The 27,008-nt window shown below is 45.4% G+C and overlaps 1 protein-coding gene and 1 long non-coding RNA gene across 3 annotated transcripts in view; both read right to left on the bottom strand.

Moving 5' to 3' along the window:
- The window catches only part of LOC140399605 (uncharacterized), a 1,122,925-nt gene that overhangs the window by 383,626 nt on the left and 712,291 nt on the right, over positions 1–27,008 (bottom strand). The window lies entirely within an intron of this gene.
- Positions 2,111–27,008, bottom strand: part of LOC140399602 (leukocyte immunoglobulin-like receptor subfamily B member 2) — a 49,145-nt gene continuing 24,247 nt past the window's right edge. Inside the window, exons 3-5 of one of the 2 annotated variants that reach the window (XM_072489131.1) lie at positions 13,327–13,623; positions 8,008–8,118; positions 2,111–2,289 (exon numbers count right to left, since the gene is read on the bottom strand). In XM_072489131.1, coding sequence (XP_072345232.1) covers positions 2,249–2,289; positions 8,008–8,118; positions 13,327–13,623 — 449 coding nt within the window. In that variant the 3' untranslated portion in view covers positions 2,111–2,248. The remainder of the gene's footprint in view (positions 2,290–8,007; positions 8,119–13,326; positions 13,624–27,008) is intronic. The other variant, XM_072489132.1, reaches the window with a different exon arrangement.

The raw sequence follows: 27,008 nt of genomic DNA, 5'->3' as shown, positions 1-27,008 counted from the left end.
TATTTTCTTTTACACTATTAATGCTTATGTCATTGACTCATTCAAGGTGTATTTTTTGAAATTTCAATTGTAGATGATTATTCTTCAATCCCCATGAGTGCCGAAGGGCTTTCCGATTTTTTCTACCTGTGACATTACTATATGAATTTGCAATAAAATATAACTTGCCCTGTGACATTCTTTAAAACTAGTCGTATGCTTTCACTTAAAATAGGACATAACGTTCATGCAGTAAACGCTAAGAATGGAATCATGAGTGTTCTGTCTGGTAACTTTTGTTGTGTCAAATTAAAGTTTGATTGGTACAGAACTGGTCAGGTCATAGAAGGCAGAGGATACCAATGGAAGGGTGCTTTTCTGATTGGAAGGCTGTGACTAGTGTTGTTCCGCAGGGATAAGTGCTGGGACCTTTGCTGTTCTTAGTATATGTAAATGATTTCGTGGAAAATGTAACTGGCCTGATTAGTAAGTTTACAGACGACACAAAGGTTGGTGGAATTGCGGATAGCGATGAGGACTGTCAGAGGATTCAGCAGGATTTAGATTGTTTGGCGACTTGGGCGGAGAGATGGCAGATGCAGTTTAATCTGGACAAATGTGAGGTAATGCATTTTGGAAGGTCCAATGCAGGTTGGGAATATACAGTGAATGGTAGAACCCTCAAGAGTATTGAAAGTCAGAGAGATCTATGTGTACAGGTCCACAGGTCACTGAAAGGGGAAACACGGGTGGAGGAGGTAGTCAAGAAGGCATACGGCATGCTTGCCTTCATTGGCCGGGACATTGAATATAAGAATTGGCAAGTCATGTTGCAGCTGTATAGAACCTTAATTAGCCCACACCTGGAGTATAGTTTTCAATTCTGGTTGCCACGCTACCAGAGGAGGCTGTATAGAGGGTGCAAAAGCGACTTACCAGGATGTTTCCTGGTATGGAGGGCATTCGCTATGAGGAGAGGTTGAATAAACTCGGCTCGTTCTCACTGGAACGACGAATAGAGGGATTCGGACCCCGGAAGTGTAGAATTGTTTAGTTTAGACGGGCAGCATGGACGGCAGAGGCTTGGAGGGCCGGAGTTCCTGTCCCTGTGCTGTCCGTTACTTTGTTCTTTGTTCTTTGTTCTGACACACAATGATGTCTCCGATAACGCTTTGCGAACTTTCTGAGGTGTGGGAAATGCTGTTTCCTTGGAGATATTGTCTCCTTTCCTTCATGGAAAATGTCCCCAAAGTCACAATCTTCAGCTTTTTGTAGAACTTGTGTTTCAGGACACGAGGGCAAAACATTTAATTTCCATTTACCTGATTATGCTATGTTGCTTGTGTTCTTTCTTTGTTTATTTGGCCATTCATTTTAAGATGTCATGTCCAAATATATTGTTTCCCTTGTACATGGAACAAAAAAGAAAGAAAAATACAGCACAGGAACAGACCCATCGGCCCTGCAAGCTTGCGCCGAGCATTCTTGCATTCTAACCGAAAACCTTCTCATCTGTCAGGGTCCGTATCCCTCAATTCGCATCCAATTCTGTATTTGTCAACACCCTTTAAACGTCACTACCGTACCTTCTTCCACCGCGTCCGCCAGCAGCGAGTTTCAGGCGTCAACTGCCCTCTGAAATAATTCCCCCGCACATATCCTCTAAACGTTGCCCCAGAACCTGATGTTTCGTTAATATTTCTTTGCTAATTTTCCGATGTGCCATACAATGCACAGGATTCTTGAATGCATTTCAATGCACTTGAAGAGGATTCTAACCTTATCAGAAGTGCCATGATGGAAAATATCCCCAGGGATCAGCTTCAGCAGTCTGCTGAAGTGGTTAAATGTGTTTCAGGACAAAAGATCTAAAACAAAAATACATTGAACTGAATTTTTAAAAAAATGTATGTTGTTTATTTGTATATTTATTTTTTCATTTCAACATTTTCTATTGGAAGTTAATTGTTTACCTCATATATGTAATTCCGTTATAATTATATTATATTTAAATTCGTTCGTATGCACATAAAGTTGCACACATATACACAAATAAACGCACACATTTTCGCCCACACTGACCCATTGAAACGTAAACACACATGCGGAGATATATCAGTCAGAGACATCGTACTGGTAATTGGCGAACCTGAATTACATCCTTTGCTGCATTTTTGAGCAATAACAAACTTAACTATGGTTAAAAGTCCCAGATTTGTGTGACATCTTTAATAGAGTTTTTTCACATTGTGATCTCTTCATTGTCGCTTCACATTGTTGTTTCACAATAAAATGCATCAGCATCGTCACCTGTCAAATACAAGGTGAATAATCGTGAGTAATACATCTCTGATATCATCCCGTCGTAATAACCTATACAGGCACACAATAATGGTCAACAATCTTCCCGATGCGCAATACCGCCATTGTGAAAAACAATCGTCTGCTTCCATGTCTTTCAGCAAGAACCCTGTGTGACGATTAGCTGTGGCAATTTCTCACCTGTTCAGTTCCTTTTTAATTATAATATGATTGCCGTCGTCTCGGTTGTCGCCTCGAGAGCGCGTTTTGAGAGTACATTCTACAATTTCATCCCTGTCAATATCGTAATTTTACTGCATCTGGAAGCAACATATATTAACTAACCAACTAAACAATTATAGACCACAGCAAGAAATTTCTACAATCAACTTACCTGCCTCTGAATTTATGTGGAAACTCTCGTGCGTAAAATTGATAACCCTCCTTCACTTTATAGAACATGGAACATTGAACATTACAGCGCAATACAGGCCCTTCGGCCCTCGATGTTGCACCGACCTGTGAAATCACTCTAAAGCCCATCGACACTAATCCATTATCGTCCAGATGACTATCCAGTCACCATTTGAATGCCCTTAGTGTTGGCGAGTCCACTACTGTTGCAGGCAGGGCATTACACGCCCTTACTACTCTCTGAGTAAAGAACATACCTCTGACATCTGTCTTATATCTATCTCCCCTCAATTTAAAGCTATGTCACCTCGTGCTAGACATCACAAACCGAGGAAAAAGACTCACTGTCCACCCTATCCAATCCTCTGAACATCTAGTGTGCCTCAATTAAGTCACCTCTTAACATTCTTCTCTCTAACGAAAACAGCCTCAAGTCCCTCAGCCTTTCCTCATAGATCTTTCCTCCAGACAAGGCAACATTCTGGTAAATCTCCTCTGACCCTTTCCAATGCTTCCACATCCTTCTTATAATGCGGCGACCAGAATTGTATGCAATACTCCAAATCCGGCCGCACCAGAGTTTTCTACAGCTGCAACATGACCTCATGTCTCCGAAACTCAATCCCTCTACCAATAAAAGCTAACACACCGTAAGCCTTCTTAACAACCCTCTCAAACTGGGTGGCAACTTTCAGGGATCTATGTACAAGGACACCGAGATCTCTCTGCTCATCCACACTGCCAAGAAACTTACCATTAGCCCAGTACTCTGTCTTCCTGTTAATCCTTCCAAAATGAATCACCTCACACTTTTCTGCATTAAACTCCATTTGCCACCTCTCAGCCCAGCGCTGCAGCTCATCTAAGTCCCACTGTAACGTGTAACATCCTTCCGCACTGTCCACAACTCCACCGACTTTAGTTATCATCTGCAAATTTACTCACCCATCCTTCTACGCCCTCCTCCAGATCATTTATAAAAATGACAAACAGCAGTGGCCCCAAAACAGATCCTTGTGGTACACCACTAGTAACTGGACTCAAGTCTGAACATTTCCCATCAACCACCACCTTTGTCTTTTTCCAGCGAGCCAATTTCTGATCCAAACTGCTAAATCGCCCTGAATCCCATGCCTCCGTATTTTCTGCAGTCGCCTACTGTAGGGAACCTTATCAAACGCTTTTCTGAAATCCATAGACACCACATCAACTGCTTTACCCTCATCCACCTGATGGTCACCTTCTCAAAGAACTCAATAACGTTTGTGAGGCACGACCTACCCTTCACAAAACTGTGTTGACTATCTCTACTCAAATTATTCCTTTCCAGATGATTATACATCCCATCTCTTATAAAGTTCCAATATGTTGCCCACAACAGAAGTAAGTCTCACTGGTCTATAGTTACCGGGGTTGTCTCTACTCCCCTTCTTGAACAACGGGACAACATTTGCTATCCTCCAGTCTTCTGGCACTATTCATGTAGACAAAGATGACTTCAAGATCAAAGCCAAAGGCTCAGCAATTTCCTCCCTAGCTTCGGAGAGAATCCTAGGCTAAATCTCATCCGGCCCAGGGGACGTATCTATTTTCACACATTCCGAAATTGCTAACACCTACTCCATATGAACCTCAAGCCCTTCTAGTCTAGTAGCCTGAATCTCGGTATTCTCCTCGACAACATTGTCTTTTACCTGTGTGAATACTGACGAAAAATATTCATTTAGCACCTCTCCTATCTCCTCGGACTCCAAGCACAACTTGCCACTACTGTCCTTGACTGGCCCTGCTCTTACCCTAGTCATTCGTTTATTCCTGACATATCTATAGAAAGCTTTAGGGTTATTCTTGACCCTACCTGCCAAAGACTTCTCATGTCACCTCCTGGCTCTTCTTAGCTCTCTCTTTAGGTCCTTCCTAGCTATCTTGTAACTCTCGAGCGCCCTAACTGAACCTTCATGTCTCATCTTTACATAAGCCTCCTTCTTCCTCTTGACAAGTGTTTCGACTGCTTTCGTAAACCACGGTTCCCTTGCTCGACTACTTCCTCCCTGCTTGACAGGTACATACTTATCAAGGACACGCAGTAGCTGTTCCTTGAACAAGCTCCACATTTCCATTGTGTCCATCCCCTGCAGTTTTCCTCTCCATCCGATGCATCCTAGGTCTTGCCTCATCGCATCAGAATTGCCTTTCCCCCAGATATAAATCTTGCCCTGCGGTATATACCTATCCCTTTCCATCTCTAAAGTAAACGTAATGGAATTGTGGTCACTATTACCAAAGTGCTCACCTACCTCCAAATCTAAAACCTGTCCTGGTTCATTACCCAGTTCCAAATTAAAATGAAATGAATGAAATGAAATGAAAATCGCTTACTGTCACAAGCAGGCTTCAAATGAAGTTACTGTGAAAAGCCCCTAGTCGCCACATTCCGGCGCCTGTTCGGGGAGGCTCGTACGGCAATTGAACCGTGCTGCTGGCTTGCCTTGGTCTGCTATCAAAGCCAGCGATTTAGACCTGTGCTAAACAGCCCCAGTGAAGTTACTGTGAAAAGCACCTAGTCGCCACATTCCGGCGCCTGTTCGGGGAGGCTGTTACTTGAATCGAACCGTGCTGCTGGCCTGCCTTGGTCTGCTTTCAAAGCCAGCGATTTAGCCCTGTGCTAAACAGTTTTTCCAAATCCTATATTGCCTCGCCTCTCTTTGGTCTATCTACATACTGTGTCAGGAACACTCCTGCACACATTGGACCAAAACAGACCCAACAAAAGTACTCGAACTATGACGTTTCCATTCAATATTTGGAAAGTTAAAGTCCCCCATAACAACTACCCTGTTGCTTTCGCTCCTATCCAGAATCATCTTTGCAATCCTTTCCTCTACATTTCTGGAACTTTTCGGAGGCCTATAGAAAACCCCTAACAGGGTGACCTCTCCTTTCCCGTTTCAAACCTCAGCCCATACTACCTCAGTGGACGAGTCATCATCAAAGTTCCATTCTGCCACCGTAATACTGTCCTTGACTAACAATGTCAACCCTCCCCCTCTTTTACCACCTTCCCTGAGCTTACTGAAATATCTAAACCCCGGCAACTGCAACAGCCATTCCTGTCCCTGCTCTATCCATGTCTCCGAAATGGCCACATTATCAAAATCCCAGGTACCAACCCATGCCGCAGGTTCACCCACCTAATTCCGGATGCTCCAGGCATTGCAGAAGTCACACTTTAAACCACATTCCTGCCTGCCGGTACACACCTGGAACTTTGAAACCTTACTCATGACCTCACTACTCTCTACCTCCTATATACTGGAGCTACAATTCAGGTTCCCAAGCCTTTGCTGAACTAGTTTAAACCCTCCCGAAGAGCATTAGCAAATCCGCCCCTCCCCCCAGGATATTGGTATCCCTCTGATCCAGGCGTTGACCATCCCTTTTGTAGAGATCCCACCGACCCCAGAATCAGCCCCAATTATCCAGAAGCCTGAAACACTTCCTCCTGCACCATCCCTGTAGCCACACGTTGAACTCCTCTCTCTCCCTGTTCCTCGTCTCGCTATCACGTGGCACGGGTAACAACCCAGAGATAATAACTCTGTTTGTCCTAGATCTAAGTTTCAACCCTAGCTCCCTGAATTCCTGCCTTACATCCCTATCCCTTTTCCTACCTATGCCGTTGGTACCTATGTGGACCACGACTTGGGGCTGCTCCCCCTCCCCCTTAAGGATCCCGAAAGCACGATCCGTGACATCACGCACTCTGGCACCTGGGAGGCAACACACCAACCGCGAGTCTCTCTCGTTCCCACAGAATCTCCTATCAATCCCCCTAACTATGGAGTCTCCAATGACTAATGCTCTACTCCTCTCCCCCTTCCCTTCTGAGCAACAGGGACAGATTCTGAGCCAGAGAATTGTACCCCATGGCTTACCCCTGGTAAGTCGTCGACCCCCAACAGTATCCAAAGCGATATACTTGTTACTAAGGGGAACGAGCACAGGAGATCCCTAGACTGACTGCTTCCTCCCAGCCCCTTTCACCGTCACCCATCTATCTTTATTTTTCGGAGTAACTACATCCCTGAAGCTTCTATCTATGACCACCTCTGCCTCCCGAATGATCCGAAGTTCATCCAGCTCCAGCTCCAGTTCCCTAACGCGGTTTCTGAGGAGCTGGAGACGGGTGCACTTCCCACAGATGAAATCAGCAGGGGCACTGACGGCGTCCCTCACCTCAAACATTCTGCAGAAGGAACATTGCACTACGTTCCCTGCCATCCCCTCTAGATAAAAAAAGAAAAAGAAAGAAAGATCTTACCTGTTATTCACTCCCCTTCTCAGCAAGCACTCAGTCGGCAACCTCTGCGCCCCACAAGATAACACCTGAGGGAAAATAAAAGAAAAGCTACTTACCAGTCACTAGCCAGTCCCTTACCTGCAGGCTGTGACGTCACGGTTCAACTTCTTTCGACTTCTACCTGCCCTCGAGCCTTCCTCGTGTTCTTTACAGCGGTTGTTTTTTTTTGGTGAGAGGAGGGGGTACGGACGGAAACACTGAAGAAGTGTTCCGGGTTTAAGTGTCACTTGACAACAACTCCTCCACAAACTACCTTCAAGTAAGGGTGAGCACACGGAAGTATGCAAATTACCCCCGCAACAGCCAATCAGCAGCTCCGCTCTACTGCCCTCTGCTGGATAATTCAATATAATTCAATAACTATATTTTTCCATTCACGGTTGAATTCCATCGCTACATGTTGCTGGCTGAATTTGGTGTAACTCTTTGTATTTGAGACATAGTGATCATTTTAGTTAACCTTACCATATTGATATTCCTGGTTTAGGTGAGATGTTCATCCCGAGTTCAACAGTGTGTTTTGAATAAATGTAAATCCAGCAGCTGCCGAATTTCAGATGGTATTGTAGTTAAATGTTAAAGGGAACTACGTACATATCTACTTAGTGGAAATGTGACTGATGTGTAAATGTTCAGATATCTGTCACGAGTAGCAATTTCAACTGGTTTTCTCAATAACAAGAAAGTATATGCATGTAAACACAGAACTATAATTATATATATACATTCAGTGTACATATACTTTAACAAATATATGTATTTCACATCTCTTTTTTGACAATGACTGAGAACATATTGTCTGATTGTTTCAGACTCTATACGGCCTTATTTAAATTGACAGCATTCAATAACGAAGACTTAATACTTACTCTGTGAGTAGCAGTTTGCATTGGTATGTTACTATTATATCCAACATGAATTGATCAATCTATCCGGTAGGTTTTCAAACATACCTGCAGGAACTGGCTTTCTCTTGGTCGGAATAAACTCTAGTCCCAGAATAATCACGATTCCTAACACGATCAATGCAGCGAGACTGAAACGGATTGGGATTGAACTGGAAACTAAAAGATTATGAGGAGAAAATGAATGACCATTTTAGTGCGTCATAGGCCAGTAGTGAACGGGATGTGTTTTAACATTTCCATTAAATATTTTAGATTTTAGTTGAATTTCTAACAGCTCTCGTCGCATGATTGGAATCCATGACTCCAGAAAATTGTCCTGTGTTTCTCGATTACTAGTCGAGTGAACACGCCACTGCGCCACCGCTTGTCCCAGTAAATTGATGCATTCCCTACCTATCCAATAAACATAGAACATAGAACATAGAACAATACAGCGCAGTACAGGCCCTTCGGCCCACTATGTTGCACCGAAACAAAAGCCATCTAACCTCCACTATGCCATTATCATCCATATGTTTATCCAATAAACTTTTAAATGCCCTCAATGTTGGCGAGTTCACTACTGTAGCAGGTAGGGCATTCCACGGCCTCACTACTCTTTGCGTAAAGAACCTACCTCTGACCTCTGTCCTATATCTATTACCTCTCAGTTTAAAGTTATGTCCCCTCGTGCCAGCCATTTCCATCCGCGGGAGAAGGCTCTCACTGTCCACCCTATGCAACCCCCTGATCATTTTGTATGCCTCTATTAAGTCTCCTCTTAACCTTCTTCTCTCCAACGAAAACAACCTCAAGTCCATCAGCCTTTCCTCATAAGATTTTCCCTCCATACCAGGCAACATTCTGGTAAATCTCCTCTGCACCCGCTCCAAAGCCTCCACGTCCTTCCTATAATGCGGTGACCAGAACTGTACGCAATACTCCAAATGCGGCCGTATCAGAGTTCTGTACAGCTGCAACATGACCTCCCGACTCCGGAACTCAATCCCTCTACCAATAAAGGCCAACACTCCATAGGCCTTCTTCACCACCCTATCAACCTGGGTGGCAACTTTCAGGGATCTATGTACATGGACACCTAGATCCCTCTGCTCATCCACACTTTCAAGAACTTTACCATTAGCCAAATATTCCGCATTCCTGTTATTCCTTCCAAAGTGAATCACCTCACACTTGTCTACATTAAACTACATTTGCCAACTCTCAGCCCAGCTCTGCAGCGAATCTATATCCCTCTGTAACCTGCTACATCCTTCCACACTATCGACAACACCACCGACTTTAGTATCGTCTGCAAATTTACTCACCCACCCTTCTGCGCCTTCCTCTAGGTCATTGATAAAAATGACAAACAGCAACGGCCCCAGAACAGATCCTTGTGGTACTCCACTTGTGACTGTACTCCATTCTGAACATTTCCCATCAACCACCACCCTCTGTCTTCTTTCAGCTAGCCAATTTCTGATCCACATCTCTAAATCACCCTCAATCCCCAGCCTCCGTATTTTCTGCAATGGCCTACCGCGGGGGACCTTATCAAACGCTTTGCTGAAATCCATATACAACACATCAACTGCTCTACCCTCATCTACCTGTTCAGTCACCTTCTCAAAGAACTCAATAAGGTTTGTGAGGCATGACCTACCCTTCACAAAGCCATGCTGACTATCCCTGATCATATTATTCCTATCTAGATGATTATAAATCTTGTCTCTTATAATCCCCTCCAAGACTTTACCCACTACAGACGTGAGGCTCACCGGTCTATAGTTGCCAGGGATGTCTCTGCTCCCCTTTTTGAACAAAGGGACCACATTTGCTGTCCTCCAGTCCTCTGGCACTATTCCTGTAGCCAATGATGACATAAAAATCAAAGCCAAAGGTCCAGCAATCTCTTCCCTGGCCTCCCAGAGAATCCTAGGATAAATCCCATCAGGTCCCGGGGACTTATCTATTTTCAGCCTGTCCAGAATTGCCAACACCTCTTCCCTACGTACCTCAATGCCATCTATTCTATTAGCCTGGGACTCAGCAGTCTCCTCCACATCATTATATTTTTCCTGAGTGAATACTGACGAAAAATATTCATTTAGTATCTCGCCTATCTCTTCAGACTCGACACACAATTTCCCATCCCTGTCCTTGACTGGTCCTACTCTTTCCCTAGTCATTCGCTTATTCCTGACATACCTATAGAAAGCTTTTGGGTTTTCCTTGATCCTTCCTGCCAAATACTTCTCATGTCCCCTCCTTGCTCGTCTTAGCTCTCTCTTTAGATCCTTCCTCGCTACCTTGTAACTATCCATCGCCCCAACCGAAACTTCACACCTCATCTTCACATAGGCCTCCTTCTTCTTCTTAACAAGAGATTCCAATTCCTTGTGTAAACCACGGTTCCCTCGCTCGACGCCTTCCTCCCTGCCTGACCGGTACATACTTATCAAGAACACGCAGTAGCTGATCCTTGAACAAGCCCCACTTATCCAGTGTGCCCAACACTTGCAGCCTACTTCTCCACCTTATCCCCCCCCACCCCCCCAAGTCACGTCTAATGGCATCATAATTGCCCTTCCCCCAGCTATAACTCTTGCCCTGCGGTGTATACTTATCCTAAAAGAATCCTTCATGATACTGAGCAATTCCACTCAATCACCTGTTAACATTCTCAAACTCCCCTGGGCGCGTACCCACCCATACCCTTGGGCATGCCAACCCACGTGACCGAGTGACGTGACAGGAGGGAAATTAAATGTACTTTCAAAACACCTGACGACCTTGACTTAGCCCAATACATTGAAGTCATCAGGTTTATAAGTTTAATACCAACAATGTATTTTAACAGTACTGTAAGTACAATGACAAAAATATAACTGCCACTTTCCTCAACTCAGCCCCCACTTTCCAAATAGCCCCCCCTACAACACACTGAGACACACTTACTCACTCAGACACAGACACACACAGACATACACGGGCTCACACACAGACACACACACGTAGTCACACTCAGACACACACTCACGGTGGCAGACAACATTGAGGAAAAGAGTTGTGGAGTGAGAACAAAGTAAAATAAAATAACATCGTGAAAGGATCTCTAAAGCATTGCGCCTGCTTTCAGTTCACGTCTTTCAAGAGTTCAAGATTTCGTTTTGATACTTATTCCTTCTGGGCTTGAAAGGATATTTTCGGCGAATGTTGTCTACTTTCTTTTTGAATCAACATCATTTTAAATTAGGAGTAATGATATGTCAGGTGCTCACTGGTTTTTGAACAACAGACTAGTTTTTCTAATTCAGCAAGGAGCGAGAGAAAAAGAGCTCCTCCCCCTTTCAAGGCCGAATCTTCTGCCCAGCTCTCTCAGAAGAATCGCACATGAACCAGTCACTGACTGTTGCCAAGCAGAACCGTATTACTCGCCAGCCCACAGACTGACGGGCAGCCACACGAAATGACGTCCTCCCAAGTTGGTTCTTATGATAGTCTCGGTGTCTCTCCGAAGTACAAAATGTGGTAAGCACTGGCATGATGAACAGGCTTTTCTTCAGGCACATTTTAATTATGGGTCCACGGAACAAAATAATAAAATAAATGGTAGCATAAGGAACTGAAAAGGAGGGAATCTAACATAACTTCCCCCGTCCCGTCCCCCATCCCACCTGAAGGGATGAAACTTTATTTGAAGGACGTTTCAAACCAAGCAGGGTAACGCAAAAAACAAAGCGCACATCCATTTATCTATCCTTTCCCTCTACTTGTGTTGCCGGAATTCTTCTATCTGCCACTTACCAACTGTAAATAATTGAGAATCTATCCACCATAATCTGGTCCTTGTCAGGAATATGGGAAAACTTAATATTGAAACGTACCATCAATGAATTCTAAAGGAGCCATCTTGCATCTGAGTTTTACATATTTCTATAAGCCAGGGCAGATTATGGTTCTGAAAGATTAGGCTGTGTTTATTACCATACCGGACACATAACTCAAAATGATGAAGGGTCTTTAGCAATGCGCTTTCGAAATGGTGTCGGCTTCCTTTGGCACGGATTTAATTTTCACTGAAACGTTTCCCACCAGTGTTTACAGCACTTTTGTTCAGCTCTCTCAGAAACATTCCGCTAGAACTAATCACTGACTCTTGTCAGAGAGAAGACTGTCGCTGGACAACCCATAGGTTGCCAACAGACCAATCGAACCAACTTCCACCAATGCAGATCTTAATATTCACCCGGCGCCCGGGACACATGTAGCGCAATAGTAGCGCCAAGGACCTTGGTTCCAGAGATGCCCCGGGTCAGTCTCCGTGAGGAGTTCGCTCATTTGCCCCGCGTTTGTGTGAGTCTTAATAAGAAAAGCCAAAAATGTGCAACGTCCGTGGATTGGCCACGCTAAGTTGCCCTTTTGTTTAAAACCAATAGATTTACCCACCACCGAGGAGTTTCTATTTCCATCTCCAAAATACAAAAGCTGTGTCAAACAGGCCTGACGATCAGGTTGCTTCAGCTTGAGTCCACTGATTCTATACATCATGGTCCACGGGAGCAGCACGGTAGCGCAGTGAGTAGCACGCAGCCTCACAGCGCTGTGGTCCCAGGTTCGATCCCAGCTCTGGGTCACTGTCTGTGTGGAGTTTGCACATTCTTCCTGTATGTGCAGAGTAGTTGGATTGGCCACGCTAAATTGCTCCTTAATTGGAAAAAATGAATTGGGTACTCTAAATTTATAGAAAATAAATAAAACATTATGAGTCCACGGAACAACGAAAATTACATAAAATAAATGGGGCAAAGGGAAATCAAAAGGAATGTCTCTAACAACATGCTCCGCTCTCCATGTACGAATTGTAACCATTTCTAAACTTGTGGCACATTACAAACAGTATTTTCCGTCTTTCTCCAATTTGGATAATTTACCCCAGTCTGTCTATCCTCCTCCCTCAGAATGGTGCTCCGTAAAAATGATCCTTCAACGGCAGCCAATCAGGAATGGAGTTGGCAAGGTGCTGGGATGTGGATCTTGTCTCAATGCATCTGCTGGTATTATGCAGCAGAACTCTCAGTTTACATTTGGAAATATCTTGATTTTTGGCTTTGAAGCGTGGACTTCCCCATGACACAGCTAACCTGTGCCAACCAGGAGGCAGATGATTTATTGCTGCCAGATATTAGATCATGTACACATTTAATTCTCGGTGTAGTCTGTGCCAAGATTTAACACCAGAGCACTGTGTTCCTATTTTCATGTCAGCTTGAATTGCGAAGTGCACCGGTTAGTTTAACGAGATAACATCTCATGTCTGAATTAAAACAGGAACACATTATCCATAATCAGGTGGATATATTGACTGTGCATATCACTCACCTCTTACACCGATGCTCAAAGGGTCACTGGAGATCGAGCATAGCCGGGTTCTGTTCACCTCCGCTTCATATCGACAGGTATAATATCCTATTTTGGAGTGATCGATTTTATTGATGGTGAAGGTGACAGAATGCATTCCTGCAGCAGGAGATTTAACGTTGACAGAATTCGATTGTCCTTGTCTGTATAAGTAAAATGCAATCCCAGGACTGTCCTGGGAGCTGGAGCAGTTAAACGTGACACTTTCACCGTCAGCAATAACATAGGAATCCACTGAGAAACGTGGTTTATTCAGACCTGCAGTTGGACAGAAAGAAATAGTGACGGTCATTACATATTCAATACTGAATCAGGTTATTAATATTCAGAACTTTAGTCGAATTACCTAATTGAAAAGGAGACAGAGATAACAGGATGCTATAGAATGTGAAGGACTGATCAGTCAGGGAGGCAGTGGGGCCGTAGTACTGTCAATGGGTTGTGCTCCAGAGTCCCAGCGTTTTGATTTGGGGCACGGTGGCACACTGGTGAGCACCGGTGACTCACAGCATCTGGGACCCAGGTTCAATGTCGGCCTTGGGTGATTGTCACTGTGTAGTTTGCACATTCTACCCGTGTCTGCACGGGTTTCCCCCGGGTGCACAATACAAATATATGCAGGTTAGATGGAATGGCAGTGACAAACTGCCCTTAATGTCCGAGAGGTTAGGTGGGGTTACTGGGGTAGTGTCGGAGTGTGGGTCTCGGTTGTTCTTTCGGATGGTGTGTGCCGGTCCTCAGCTAATTCAAAACAGCAGTCGTGATCTCAAGAAACGGCAAAAGGAATTGGACACTGTAGAGGTTAGAGGACCTGCGGATATTCCTACAGACTTGTACTTGTACTGAAGGCATGCACCAAAGTACAGTGCAGTACAATTTGCCACATCAATAGCTCCGAAGTGAATACGGTCGGCAGCTTCAATACCTGGCCATCACCATCACCAGCAGTCTGTCCAGGTTCCTTCACTTTGACGCAAAAGTCAAGAAAGCCCAATTCATATCTTGTTCCTGCCGAGGCTAAAAAAAGTCGTCATGTCTCCCTCAAATCTCACAAACTTCTGCAAATGTGCCATAGAAAGCATCCTATCCGGTTGCATAACAGCTTGGTATGGCAACTGTTCGGCCCAAGATCGCAAGAAACTGCAGAGTGTGGTGAAATCAGCCCAACGCATCACACAAGCTTGCCACCCCCACATTGATTCTGTCTACACCTCCCGCTGCCTCATGAATTCAGACAGCATTATCCGAGACCCCTCCCACCCAGCCATTGCCTTCATCCAGACCCTTTCACCAGGCAGGATACAGAAGTCTGAATACCCGCACATCCAGATATACGTGCAGCTTCTTCCCCACAGCTACTAAACTCCTCAACAACTCTCCCTCGAACTGATCTGTTCCCTGTAAGAACACTATTCACGACGCCCTATGCTGCACTTGCTCATGTGTTTGCTTTGTTTGGCCCTTGTTCCGTACTTTTACCAATCATTATTTGTCGATGTACTACATGTGGATGTACTTAGTTGATTATACTTTTTGTCTACTATGTACTGTGTACGTTCTCTTGGTCGCAGAAAACTAGTTTCACTGTACTTTGGTACATGTGACAATAAATCACTCAATCAAGATATGTTCATTACACAGAAAAGGGACAAATGAAATCGAACAAATAATATCGCCAAATTTGCAGATGACACCAAGTTCAGTGGGAGGGTGAACTTCCTGCAGGTTGCAGAGATCCTCAGCTGTGATTTGGACAATTGAATAAGTGAGCAAATTAATGGTAGGTGCAGCATCATTTTGATGAACGCATTTGCATCCACTTTGTTCAGAAAAACAAGAGGGGATACTGTTATATGAATGTTCATAAATTAGGAGAGGGTAATGTACAATGAGACCCGAGTGCCCTTGCACACCAGTCACTCAAGACCAGCAGGAAGATACAGCACGTGGTAAAGAAGGGAAATTATATTCTTGCAGGAGGATTCGGGTACAGGATCAGGTGTGCCTGGCTGCAATTGTACAGGGACTTGCTGAATTAGCAACTGGAATATTATTTGCAGTTTTTGTCTCCTTATCTGAGAACAGAGTCTTTGCTCTCGAGGGAGTACATCGAAAGCTTACCAGACTGATTCATTGGATGGCGGGACTAACGAATGAGAACAGACTGCATCGGTTGGATTTCATTCGCTGGAGTTCTGAAGAACGAGGGGGATCTCCTGGAAACCTATAACATTCCAATAGGGCGAGACAGGGTGATTGCAGGAAGGATGTTCCCGATGGTGGGGGTGTCCAGAACGATGGGTCACAGTCCGAGGATACGGGTAGACAATTTGTACAGAGATAAGGAGAAATCTATCCCCTCAGAAGTGGAGAGTCGGTGGAATTCGTTACCACTGGAAGCCAGTTGAGACCAAAGCATTGTATGTTTTCAAAACCAGTTAGATATATGACTTCGGGTGAGGGAGATTGGAGAACATGCGGGTGCGTGGGGTGGGGAGGGGGGGGGGGGAGCAGAATTAGTCCATTGAGTTGGATAATCAACCATGATTATAATAAATGGCGGAGCAGGCTCGAAGGCTGAATGGCCACCCCTTCTCCTATTTTCGATGTTTCTTATGGCAACATGGAACTTATGCAAAAGCTTCATAAAATAATAGTAACATCTTGTATCCAATTCTGAGCATGAAACTCTATACATGATGGCCAGGTCTTGGAAAGTGATTTGGAGGTCATTGACTCAAATGCTTCCAGGAATGAGGGACATAAGTTAGGACTAGTAAATTGAACATCTCCCTTTCCCTTGGCAGTGCAAGGAAGATTAAGACAACGTTTCCTAGAAATTACATAAATAAATGATCTGTTTTGATGAAGTAATTGGGAAGTCGCTGGCAGAGTGATCATCGAGTCGCGAGTCGCATAACACAGAAACAGGCAATTCGCCCCACGTTGTCTATGCCGATCAAGCCCCAATCTGTACTAATTCCATTTAACAACTCTTGGTGCACAGCCTACTATGCCTCTGCGATTTAAGTGTTAGTTCGAATGCTACTTAAATGTTGCAAGTGTACCTGTGCACACCACCCTCTCTGTCAGCGCGATCCGACATTTCCACCACACTCTGGGTATAAAATAAAGTTTCTGCAGGTCCCCATACACCACTTATTCCTCCCGTTAATATTTTACCCCCTTAGCTTTGACACGTCTTCAATGTGGTAAAGATTCGGACCATCTATCCTATCTATCTCTCTAAATTGTTTGCACATCTCTCAGTTATCCCCTCAGCATCCGCTACTGCGATGAAAACAAACACAGTCTTTCCTCAGAGCTGAAACGTTCCATCGCTGGCAACAACCTGGGGAATCTCCTCTGCACAGCCTCCAGTGCAACAAGTTCCTTCCGATGCTGTGGTGATCAGAACTGCGCACAACATTCCTTCTGTGGCATGACAATTGATGTATAAAGTTTGACCAAAGCTTCCCTGTTCCTATATCCTAAGCATCAGATAATGAAGGCAAGCATTCCGTATGCCTTCTTCACCACCCTGTTTACCTGTTCCTCCACCTCCAGGTATTCATGGACTCGTAGAGCAAAGTCTTTTCTTTCTTCAATACTCCCTCGGGATCTGTCAATCATTTTGCAGATAATACCCCTAATCGAACTCCCAAAATGCATCGCCTCACACTTCTCAGGATTAAATTGCATCTGTCTTTGCTCTGCCAAACTCTCCAGGTGATCAATATCAGTCTGTCGCATGGCTATCCTCTTCACTATCATCACCACCAAATTCCGTGTCATCTGTATTCTGTATACCTTCGGCATATACTTAATTTCTTGAATATACACATCAAGGGTCGCAGCACCGATCCCTGTCGTACACTGATGGTGACAGGTTTCCAATCACCAAAGCAACTCTACCATCACCCTTTGCCTCCTGTTAACAACAAAACATTGAATACATTTTTCCAGCTTGAATCCAATGGCTTTAAACCTTTGGGGCAATTTTCCCAGTGGGTTCTTCTCAAATCACTCATTTATGTTCATGTTAACCACGTCAACTACCCTCAACAATATATTTATTTACCTTTTCATACAACTAAATGAAATTAGTTGGACAGGATGTTCCACCACCAATCCGCGCTGACTATCCCTGATAAATCGTTTTCTGTCCAAGCGTTGATTACTCCTGTGCCACAGGATCCCCCCCCCCCCCCCCCCCCCCCAACCACAATATTTCCGTACCAATAACGTACAGCCCTGTAAATACGTGGTATATCACTGCCGCGCTTTTTGAATGAAGGTGCCTCATTAGCGATCCTCCATCTGGCAATTCACCTGCGGTCAGCAAATACCTAAATATCTCTGAATGGGCCCCCGCAATCTTCTCCCTTGACTCCCAACGCAGCAAATATCCATGTCGTTAATGATGAAGCTGCCCGGGACAGATATACAAAAGACAAGGCTGAGACAGTCACAACAATCTGCAGCAAGAAGTGCCGAGTGGATGATCCATCTCGGTCTCCTCTGGAGGTCTTCAGCATCACAAATGTCAATGCGATTCATTCCACCTGCAGTACTCCCTAAATTCCTGCTGCAGGATCTCATCCCTTTGTCTGCCCATGTCAGTGGTAAGGACATGCACCACGGCCACTGGCTAATCCCCTCCCACATCACACTGCTCTCAAGGCACAAAAAAGGAAATAACCAATTATAGGGCCTGTTTCTGGCCACAGAAACGCAATCCGGCTTCCTTTACAATCGAGTCCGCGATGAGTGACGATCTCCCAATATTTTTCTCCTCCGCTGTGCACCCGCGCGGCCACTAACACAGCTATTGATTATTTAGCCTGAAAGGCCTCCTATCCCAATACTATCTAAGACGATATAGTTGTCTGAGATGGGGATGACCACATGCGTGTAACCCGTGTACTACCTGCCTCCGGCTACCACTCCACCTGACGGTCTGCCACTGCTTCTCCGCCTGGGCAACCATGACTTGTGTTGCGGCATGCTTGCTAAAAGTGATATCCACAACGTCATCATCACCACGGGTGCTCAATAGTTCGTTCATGTGCAGCTCCCGTCATGCATTGCGGATAATCAGGAGCTGCAGTTGGACACAGTTCCAGTGATCAGAAACACGAGAAATGTCTCTGATTTCCGACATATTTCAGAAGGATCATTTCACAACGCTGAGTTCTCTTTCAAGATCCTTTGAAATACTTCTTAGATTCCATTAAATTCAGAGTACTGCTTACACAGGGGATCTTTTTCTAAAGAGAATAGAGGTAAGTGGAAGAAACTCACACCTGAAATGAAAGTCACCAATCAGTGACCTGCATTACCGCATCTCACTTTCTGGATAGGGAAATCTCATTGGCCTCTGCCCCCACCTCACCGGCTGTTCTTGTTCTGGAGTACTCTGCAGTCATTTCACAAATGCGGCTTTACTAACTAGAAGCAGCGCATCTGGTAACAAGTTCCCAACCCAATCTTACCCCGAATCTTCAGACCAGCTCTGAATCGGCGTTTCTGAAGCTCGGACTGAGCCTGAACTCCGCACTCAGTAGTTTTCATCTTCGACTCCATACAGTTCAGTGGGAGGCCTTTTGGAACATCGAGTCTGCACCGACCCTCTGAAACAGTCCCACCTTATTACGATCACCCGCTAACACCACCAAAACTTTTGGATCCTAAGGGAAATTAAAGATGGCCAATCCACCTAATCTGCACATCATTGCACTGTCGGAGGAAATCGGGGCACTAGGAGGAAACCCACGCAGACACGGGGGGAAATGCAAATTCCACACAGACAGTCAGCCGAGACCCGAAATGGACCCGGGCCCCTGGCGCTGTGGGGCGGCAGTGCCAACCACTGTACCAATGCGCCGTCTATAACGTTTTAGCTTTATCTTCTCCTGTTTGAATCAACACTGTTTTCACTCAACCCCAACACACTGTGGTTTATCCAAGCTGCACTGACAGTTCAGGAAAGCAACTCTGAAGCTGCCCTCCGCCTCACAGCGTGCCCGAAACAAGGATTTTGATAACTGAATCAATCCAGTTGGGCAGTTAACCAGCTTCAGTACAGAGGGACACAGCTGACTCCTAATTCAGAAGCGCAATTAACTTACACCCAATCAAAACGAGCAGCTTTTAATTACATGACTAAATATGTAATTTTACTTTAAAATAGCGCACGAATTAAATTTAATTACCAATTACCGAAAAAAACAAATGCCTTGGATGCCTTGTTTTCAATTAAGCAAACATTCTCGTCCAGCCAAGCAGCTCTCACAGTGGTATGGTTACTGGATGAGTAACCTCGAGCCCCAGGGTAATGCGCTACGGACTAGTGTTCGAATTCCACCCAGCAGATAGTAAGATTTCAATTCAATTAACACCGAATGATGACCACGAAAAACGGAGCGGACTCACTTATAGACTTAAGGGAAGATAATTTGCCGGCCTTACGAGGTCTTACATACATGGGCAGCACGGTGGGGCAGTGTGTTAGCCCAGCTATCTCATGGCGCCTCAGTCCCAGGTTCGATCCCGGCTCTGGATCTTTGTGTTGTGGGGGCGAAACCCACGCAAACACGGGGAGAATGTGCAAACTCCACTTAGACAGTGAAACAGGGGCCTGGTTCGAACCCGGGTTCTCAGTGCATGAAATATCATTCAATACTAATGTTATAAACCAGCACATGGTTCACAAGCTACAGCTTGGCGATTTCAGTGCTTGTCCAGATTATTCTGAAAACTTGCTTTTACTCATATTCCAACGACACTATGGGTGAAATAATGTTTATTATCAACTCCCCTCCGAACAATTCATTCCTCATCTGAAACATATCCCCTTTGGGATTCCCTGGGAAAAAATTATCACGATTCCCCCTATCTCTGCCTCTGAATATCTCTATCAGATCCTTCCCTCATCCTCCTCTGTTCCAGAGAAAACAAATAAAGCCTATCCAGACTGTTTTCATAGTTGAAACGTTCTACCCAAGGCAGCATCCTTGTGAATTTCCTCTGCACCCTCTCCAGTGTAACCACGTCCTTCCGATGGTGTACCGATCAGAACTACACACAATATTCCATCTGTTGTCGAAGCAATGTACTAAATTTGTACCAATAACTATAACTCCCTGCTCCTTTATTCAATGTTCCAGGTAATGAAGGCAAAGTTCAGCGTGTATTCTTCACTACTCTATCTACCTGTGCTGCCACGTCCAGGGAGCCATCGACTTGTCAACCAGAGATCCCCTGTTCCTCAATACTACCTATGGACTTACCGTATTACAATTGGGTATATCCTATCCTTATTAGCCTTCGCAAAAATCATCAGCTCACACTGGTCCAGAGTAAATTCCAACTGTTATGGCTGTACCCGACTACGAGCTGATCAATATGATTCTGTAGACCAAGACTTTCCTTCTCACTATCCAGAATATTTCCAATGTCCGTGTCAACTGCAAACTTACTAATTATACCTTCTACTTTCACATCCAAGTCGTTTATGTAAATAAAAAACCAGCAATGGTCCCAGCAGAGATCCCTGTGGCACACAGCTGGTAAAAGGGTTTCAGTCACAAATGCAACCCTTTTATCAATGCAGTGAAATATGAGGTAATGCTTTTTGGCAGTCAAAACATGCGGAGACAATATAGAACAAAGAATATGGAGGATAGAACAGTACAGCACAGGACAGGCCCTTCGCCCACAAGGTTGTGCCGACCATGTATCCTAATCTATGATCAACCTGACCTACAGCGCTTCAATTTACTGCTGACCATGTGCCTGTCCCAGAGTCACATAAATGTCTCTAATGATAGGGCAGCACGGTGGCTCAGTGATAGCACTGCAGTTTCACGGCGCCGCGGTCCCATGTTCTATCCCGGCTCTGGGTCACTGTCCGTGTGGGTCATTCTGCCCGTGTTTGCGTGGGTTTCGCCCCCACAACCCAAAGATGTATAAGATAGGTGGGTTGAACATGCTAAATTGCCCCTTAATTGGAAAAAATGAATTGGGTACCATAAATTTATAAAAATTAAAAATAAATTTAAAAATATCCCTAATGATGCAATCCCCCTGTGAATGAAAGCCAACGCAACACACGCCGTCTTAACAACCCTATCAACCTGGGTAAAAACTTTGAGGGATCTATGTACGTGGACCCCAAGATCCCTCTGTTCCTCCACATTTCCAAGAATTCTGCCTTTAACCCTGTATTCAGCATAAAGATTCGACCTTCCAAAATGAATCACTTCTCATTTATCAAGGTAGAACTCCATATTCCACTTCTTAGCCCAGCTCTGCATCCTGTAAATGTCCTTTTGTAACCTGCAACAGCCCTCGACACTATCTACAACTCCACCAACCTCTGTGTCATCGGTACACTTACTAACCCACCCTTCCACTCCCTCATCCAAGTCATTTAAAAAAATCACAAAGAGCAGAGGTCCCAGAACAGATCCTTGCGGTGCACCACTTGTCACTGATCTCCAGGGGGAATACATCCCATCCACTACCACTCGCTGACTTCTTTCGGTCAGCCAATTCTGTATCCAGACAGCCAAATTTCCCTGCATCCCATGCCCCCTTACTTTCTGAATGAGTCTACCACGGGGAACCTGATCAAAACCTTACTGAAATCCATATATACTACATCCACGGCCCGATCATCATCAATGTGTCTCGTCACATCCTCAAAGAATTTAAGGAGGCTTGTGAGGCATGACATTCGCTTCACAAAGCCATGCTGCCTATCTTTAATCAAACTATGTTTTTCTGAATAATCATAACTTCTCTCTCTGGATCCTTTCCAGTAATTTAGTCACCACAGACGTAAGACTGACTGGTCTGTAATTCTCTGGGATTTCCCCATTCCCTTTTTTGAACATGGGAACCACATTCGCCTCCCTCCAATCATCCGGTACTACTCCAATGGAGAGTGAGGGTACAAAGATCATCGCCACTGGTGCAATAATCTCCACCCTAGTTTCCGTACTAATCTTGGGTATATCCCGTTAGGCCCAGGCGACATATCAATCCTGAAACTTTAAACAATTTCCAGCACATCCTCCTTCTTAATATCAATACAGGCTCAATGGGACGATTTGGGGTGAGTACAGGAGCAGAGGGAACTCGGAGTACAAGTGCATAATCCTCTGAAGGTGGCCAGAGAAGTTGAAACAGTTTTTAAGAAGCGTGGGTTAATAAATAAAGTACTTACAACACCAGGTTAAAGTCCAACAGGTTTGTTTCGATGTCACTAGCTTTCGGAGCGCTGCTCCTTCCTCAGGTGAATGAAGAGGTCTGTTCCAGAAACACATATATAGACAAATTCTAAGATGCCAGACAATGTTTGGAATCCGAGCATTAGCAGGTGATTAAATCTTTACAGATCCAGAGATGGGGTAACCCCAGGTTAAAGAGGTGTGAATTGTCTCAAGCCAGGACAGTTGGTAGGATTTCGCAGGCCAGATGGTGGGGGATGAATGTAATGTGACATGAATCCCAGGTCCCGGTTGAGGCCGCACTCATGTGTGCGGAACTTGGCTATAAGTTTCTGCTCGGCGATCCTGCGTTGTCGCGGGTCCTGAAGGCCGCCTTGGAGAACGCTTACCCGGAGATCAGAGGCTGAATGCCCTTGACTGCTGAAGTGTTCCCCGACTGGAAGGGAACATTCCTGCCTGGTGATTGTTGCGCGATGTCCGTTCATTCGTTGTCGCAGCGTCTGCATGGTCTCGCCAATGTACCACACTTCGGGACATCCTTTCCTGCAGCGTATGAGGTAGACAACGTTGGCCGAGTCGCACGAGTATGTACCGCATACCTGGTGGGTGGTTGGTGTTCTCACGTGTAATAGTGGTATCCATGTCGATGATCTGGCACGTCTTGCAGAGATTACCATGACAGGATTGTGTGGTGTCGTGGTCACTGTTCTGAAGACTGGGTAGTTTGCTGCAAACAATGGTTCGTTTGAGGTTGCGCGGTTGTTTGAAGGCAGGTAGTGGGGGGTGTGGGGATGACCTTGGCAAGATGTTCATCGTCATCAATGACGTGTTGAAGGCTGTGAAGAAGATGACGTAGTTTCTCCGCTCCGGGGAAGTACTGGACGATGAAGGGTATTCTGTCGGTTGTGTCCCATGTTTGTCTTCTGAGGAGGTCGGTCCGGTTTTTCGCTGTGGCACGTTGGAACTGTCGATCGATGAGTCGAGTGTCATACCCGGTTCATACGAGGGCATCTTTCAACGTCTGTAGATGTCTGTTACGCTCCTCCTCATCTAAGCAGATCCTGTGTATACGGAGCGCTTGTCCATCGGGGATAGCTTCTTTAATGTGTTTAGGGTGGAAGCTGGAGAAGTGGAGCATCATGAGGTTATCCGTGGGTTTGCGGTAAAGCGAAGTGCTGAGGTGACCGTCCTTGATGGAGACGAGTGTATCCAAGAATGCAACTGATTTTGGAGAGTAGTCCACTACTCTCCAAAATCAGTTGCATTCTTGGACACACTCGTCTCCATCAAGGACGGTCACCTCAGCACTTCGCTTTACCGCAAACCCACGGATAACCTCATGATGCTCCACTTCTCCAGCTTCGACCCTAAACACATTAAAGAAGCCATCCCCTATGGACAAGCGCTCCGTATACACAGGATCTGCTCAGACGAGGAGGAGCGTAACAGACATCTACAGCCGTTGAAAGATGCCCTCGTACGAACGGGATATGGCACTCGACTCATCCATCGACAGTTCCAACGTGCCACAGCGAAAAACCGGACCGACCTCCTCAGAAGACAAACATGGGACACAACCGACAGAATACCCTTCGTCGTCCAGTACTTCCCCGGAGCGGAGAAACTACGTCATCTTCTTCACAGCCTTCAACACGTCATTGATGACGATGAACATCTTGCCAAGGTCATCCCCACACCCCCACTACTTGCCTTCAAACAACCGCGCAACCTCAAACGAACCATTGTTTGTAGCAAACTACCCAGTCTTCAGAACAGTGACCACGACACCACACAACCCTGTCATGGTAATCTCTGCAAGACGTGCCAGATCATCGACATGGATACCACTATTACACGTGTGAACACCACCCACCAGGTACGCGGTACATACTCGTGCGACTCGGCCAACGTTGTCTACCTCATACACTGCAGGAAAGGATGTCCCGAAGCGTGGTACATTGGCGAGACCATGCAGACGCTGCGACAACGAATGAACGGACATCGCGCAACAATCACCAGGCAGGAATGTTCCCTTCCAGTCGGGGAACACTTCAGCAGTCAAGGGCATTCAGCCACTGATCTCCGGGTAAGCGTTCTCCAAGGCGACCTTCAGGACCCGCGACAACGCAGAATCGCCGAGCAGAAACTTATAGCCAAGTTCCGCACACATGAGTGCGGCCTCAACCGGGACCTGGGATTCATGTCACATTACATTCATCCCCCACCATCTGGCCTGCGAAACCCTACCAACTGTCCTGGCTTGAGACAATTCACACCTCTTTAACCTGGGGTTACCCCATCTCTGGATCTGTAAAGATTTAATCACCTGCTAATGCTCGCATTCCAAACATTGTCTGGCATCTTTGAATTTGTCTATATATGTGTTTCTGGAACAGACCGCTTCATTCACCTGAGGAAGGAGCAGCGCTCCGAAAGCTAGTGACATCGAAACAAACCTGTTGGACTTTAACATGGTGTTGTAAGACTTCGTACTGTGCTCACCCCAGTCCAACGCCGGCATCTCCACATCATTAATAAATAGAGGCATAGAGTATAAAAGCAAGCAAGTGATGCTGCACCTCTACAAACGATTGGTCAAAGGGCGGCTCGTAGCACCGTGGTTAGCACTGTTGCGTATGGCGCCGAGGACCCAGGTTCGAATCACGGAGCTGGGTGACTATCTGTGTGGAGTTTGCACGTTACCCCGGTGTCTGCGTAGGTTTCACCAAAGATGTGTAGTTTAGGCGGATTGGCCGCTCAAAGTTGCCCCTCAATTGGAAAAACAATGATTGGGTCCTCTGAATTTATTTTTAAAATTGATTGGTCAGACCACATTTGGAGTACTGTATTCAGTTCGGGGCAAGGATGTTAAGGCCTTGGAGACAGTGCAGATGATATGATACCAGGAATGAAGATTTTTAGGCATTTTGGAATTTACAAAGATGAGGAATTTAGATACAATGGAAGATTGGAGAAACTGGGCTTTTTCTCCTCGGATCAGACAAGATTAGAGGCGAATATTGAGGTGTTCAAAATGCTGAACAATTTTGACAAAGTAAGACCATAAAACCATAAGGCATAGGAGCAGAATTAGGCCACTCGGCCCTTCGAGTCTGCTCCGCCATTCAATCATGGCTGATATTTTCTCATCCCCATTCTCTTGCATTATCCCCATACCCCTTGATCCCCTTATTAATCAAGAACCTATCTATCTCTGTCTTAAAGACACTCAGTGATTTGGCCTCCACAACCTTCTGAGGCAAAGAGTTCCACAGATTCACCACCATCTGGCTGAAGAAATTCCTCCTCGTCTCTGTTTTAAAGGATTGTCCCTTTAGTTTGAGATGGTGTCCTCTGGTTCAAATCTTTCCAACAAATGGAAACATACTCACCACATACACTCTATCCAGGCCTCGCAGTATCCTGTAAGTTTCAATAAGATCCCCCCTCATCCTTCTCAACTCCAACCAGTACAGACCCAGAGTCCTTAATCGTTCCACATCTGACAAGCTCTTCATTCCAGGGATCAATCTTGTGAACCTCCTCTGGACACTTTCCAAGGCCAGCACATCCTTCCTTAGATACGGGGCCCAAAACTGCTCCCAATACTTCAAATTGGATCTTACCAGAGCCTTATACAGCCTCAAAGGTACATCCCTAGTCATGTATTCTAGCCCTGTTGACATGAATGCTAACATTGCATTTGCTTTCTTAACTGCCGACGGAACCTGCACGTTAACGTTAAGAGATTCCTGAACTGTCCGTTTGTGCCTCTGATTCCCTAAACAGTTCTCTATTTAGAAAAGTGCCTATGCCTAAATTTCTCCTTCCAAAATACATAGCCTCACACTTTTCCACATTGTATTTCATTTGTCACTTCATTGCCCACTCTCCAAGCTTGCCCAAATCCTTCTGCAGCCCCCATGCTTCCTCTAACTACCAGTCCCTCGACAGATCTTTGTATCATCTGCAAACTTAGCATCAGTGCCTTCAGTTCCTTCGTCCAGATCATTAATGTATATTGTGAAAAGTTCTGGTCGCAGCAGAGGTCCTTGAGGCACAGCACTAGTCACCGGCTGCCTGCCATAATATACACCAATATATCATGGTACAGACACACACACTGATGGACACACACTGGGACCAATAAACACACACAACACCGCAGCCAATCACCAGTTAGAGCACAAAGACAGGGGGCATCAGAGATCCCGCTCATTCGAACTGCAGCTAGCTAGTAGGACATGAATCACAGCCGACGGGCCCGAGAGGCAGTGTACTGGCCCGGCATTAATGAAGACATAGCCAACACATTGCTCAACTGCCCCACTTGTCAGCGCTTCCAGCCGGCCCAACCACGTGAGACACTGCAGCCCCATGAGTTGGTCACGTCACCTTGGACCAAGT

The sequence above is a fragment of the Scyliorhinus torazame genome, chromosome 23 (assembly GCF_047496885.1).
Source record: "Scyliorhinus torazame isolate Kashiwa2021f chromosome 23, sScyTor2.1, whole genome shotgun sequence".
In the NCBI taxonomy this organism is placed as follows: domain Eukaryota; kingdom Metazoa; phylum Chordata; class Chondrichthyes; order Carcharhiniformes; family Scyliorhinidae; genus Scyliorhinus; species Scyliorhinus torazame.
The sequence above is the reverse complement of the archived record's forward strand: the minus strand, read 5'-3'. Positions and strand labels throughout refer to the sequence as shown.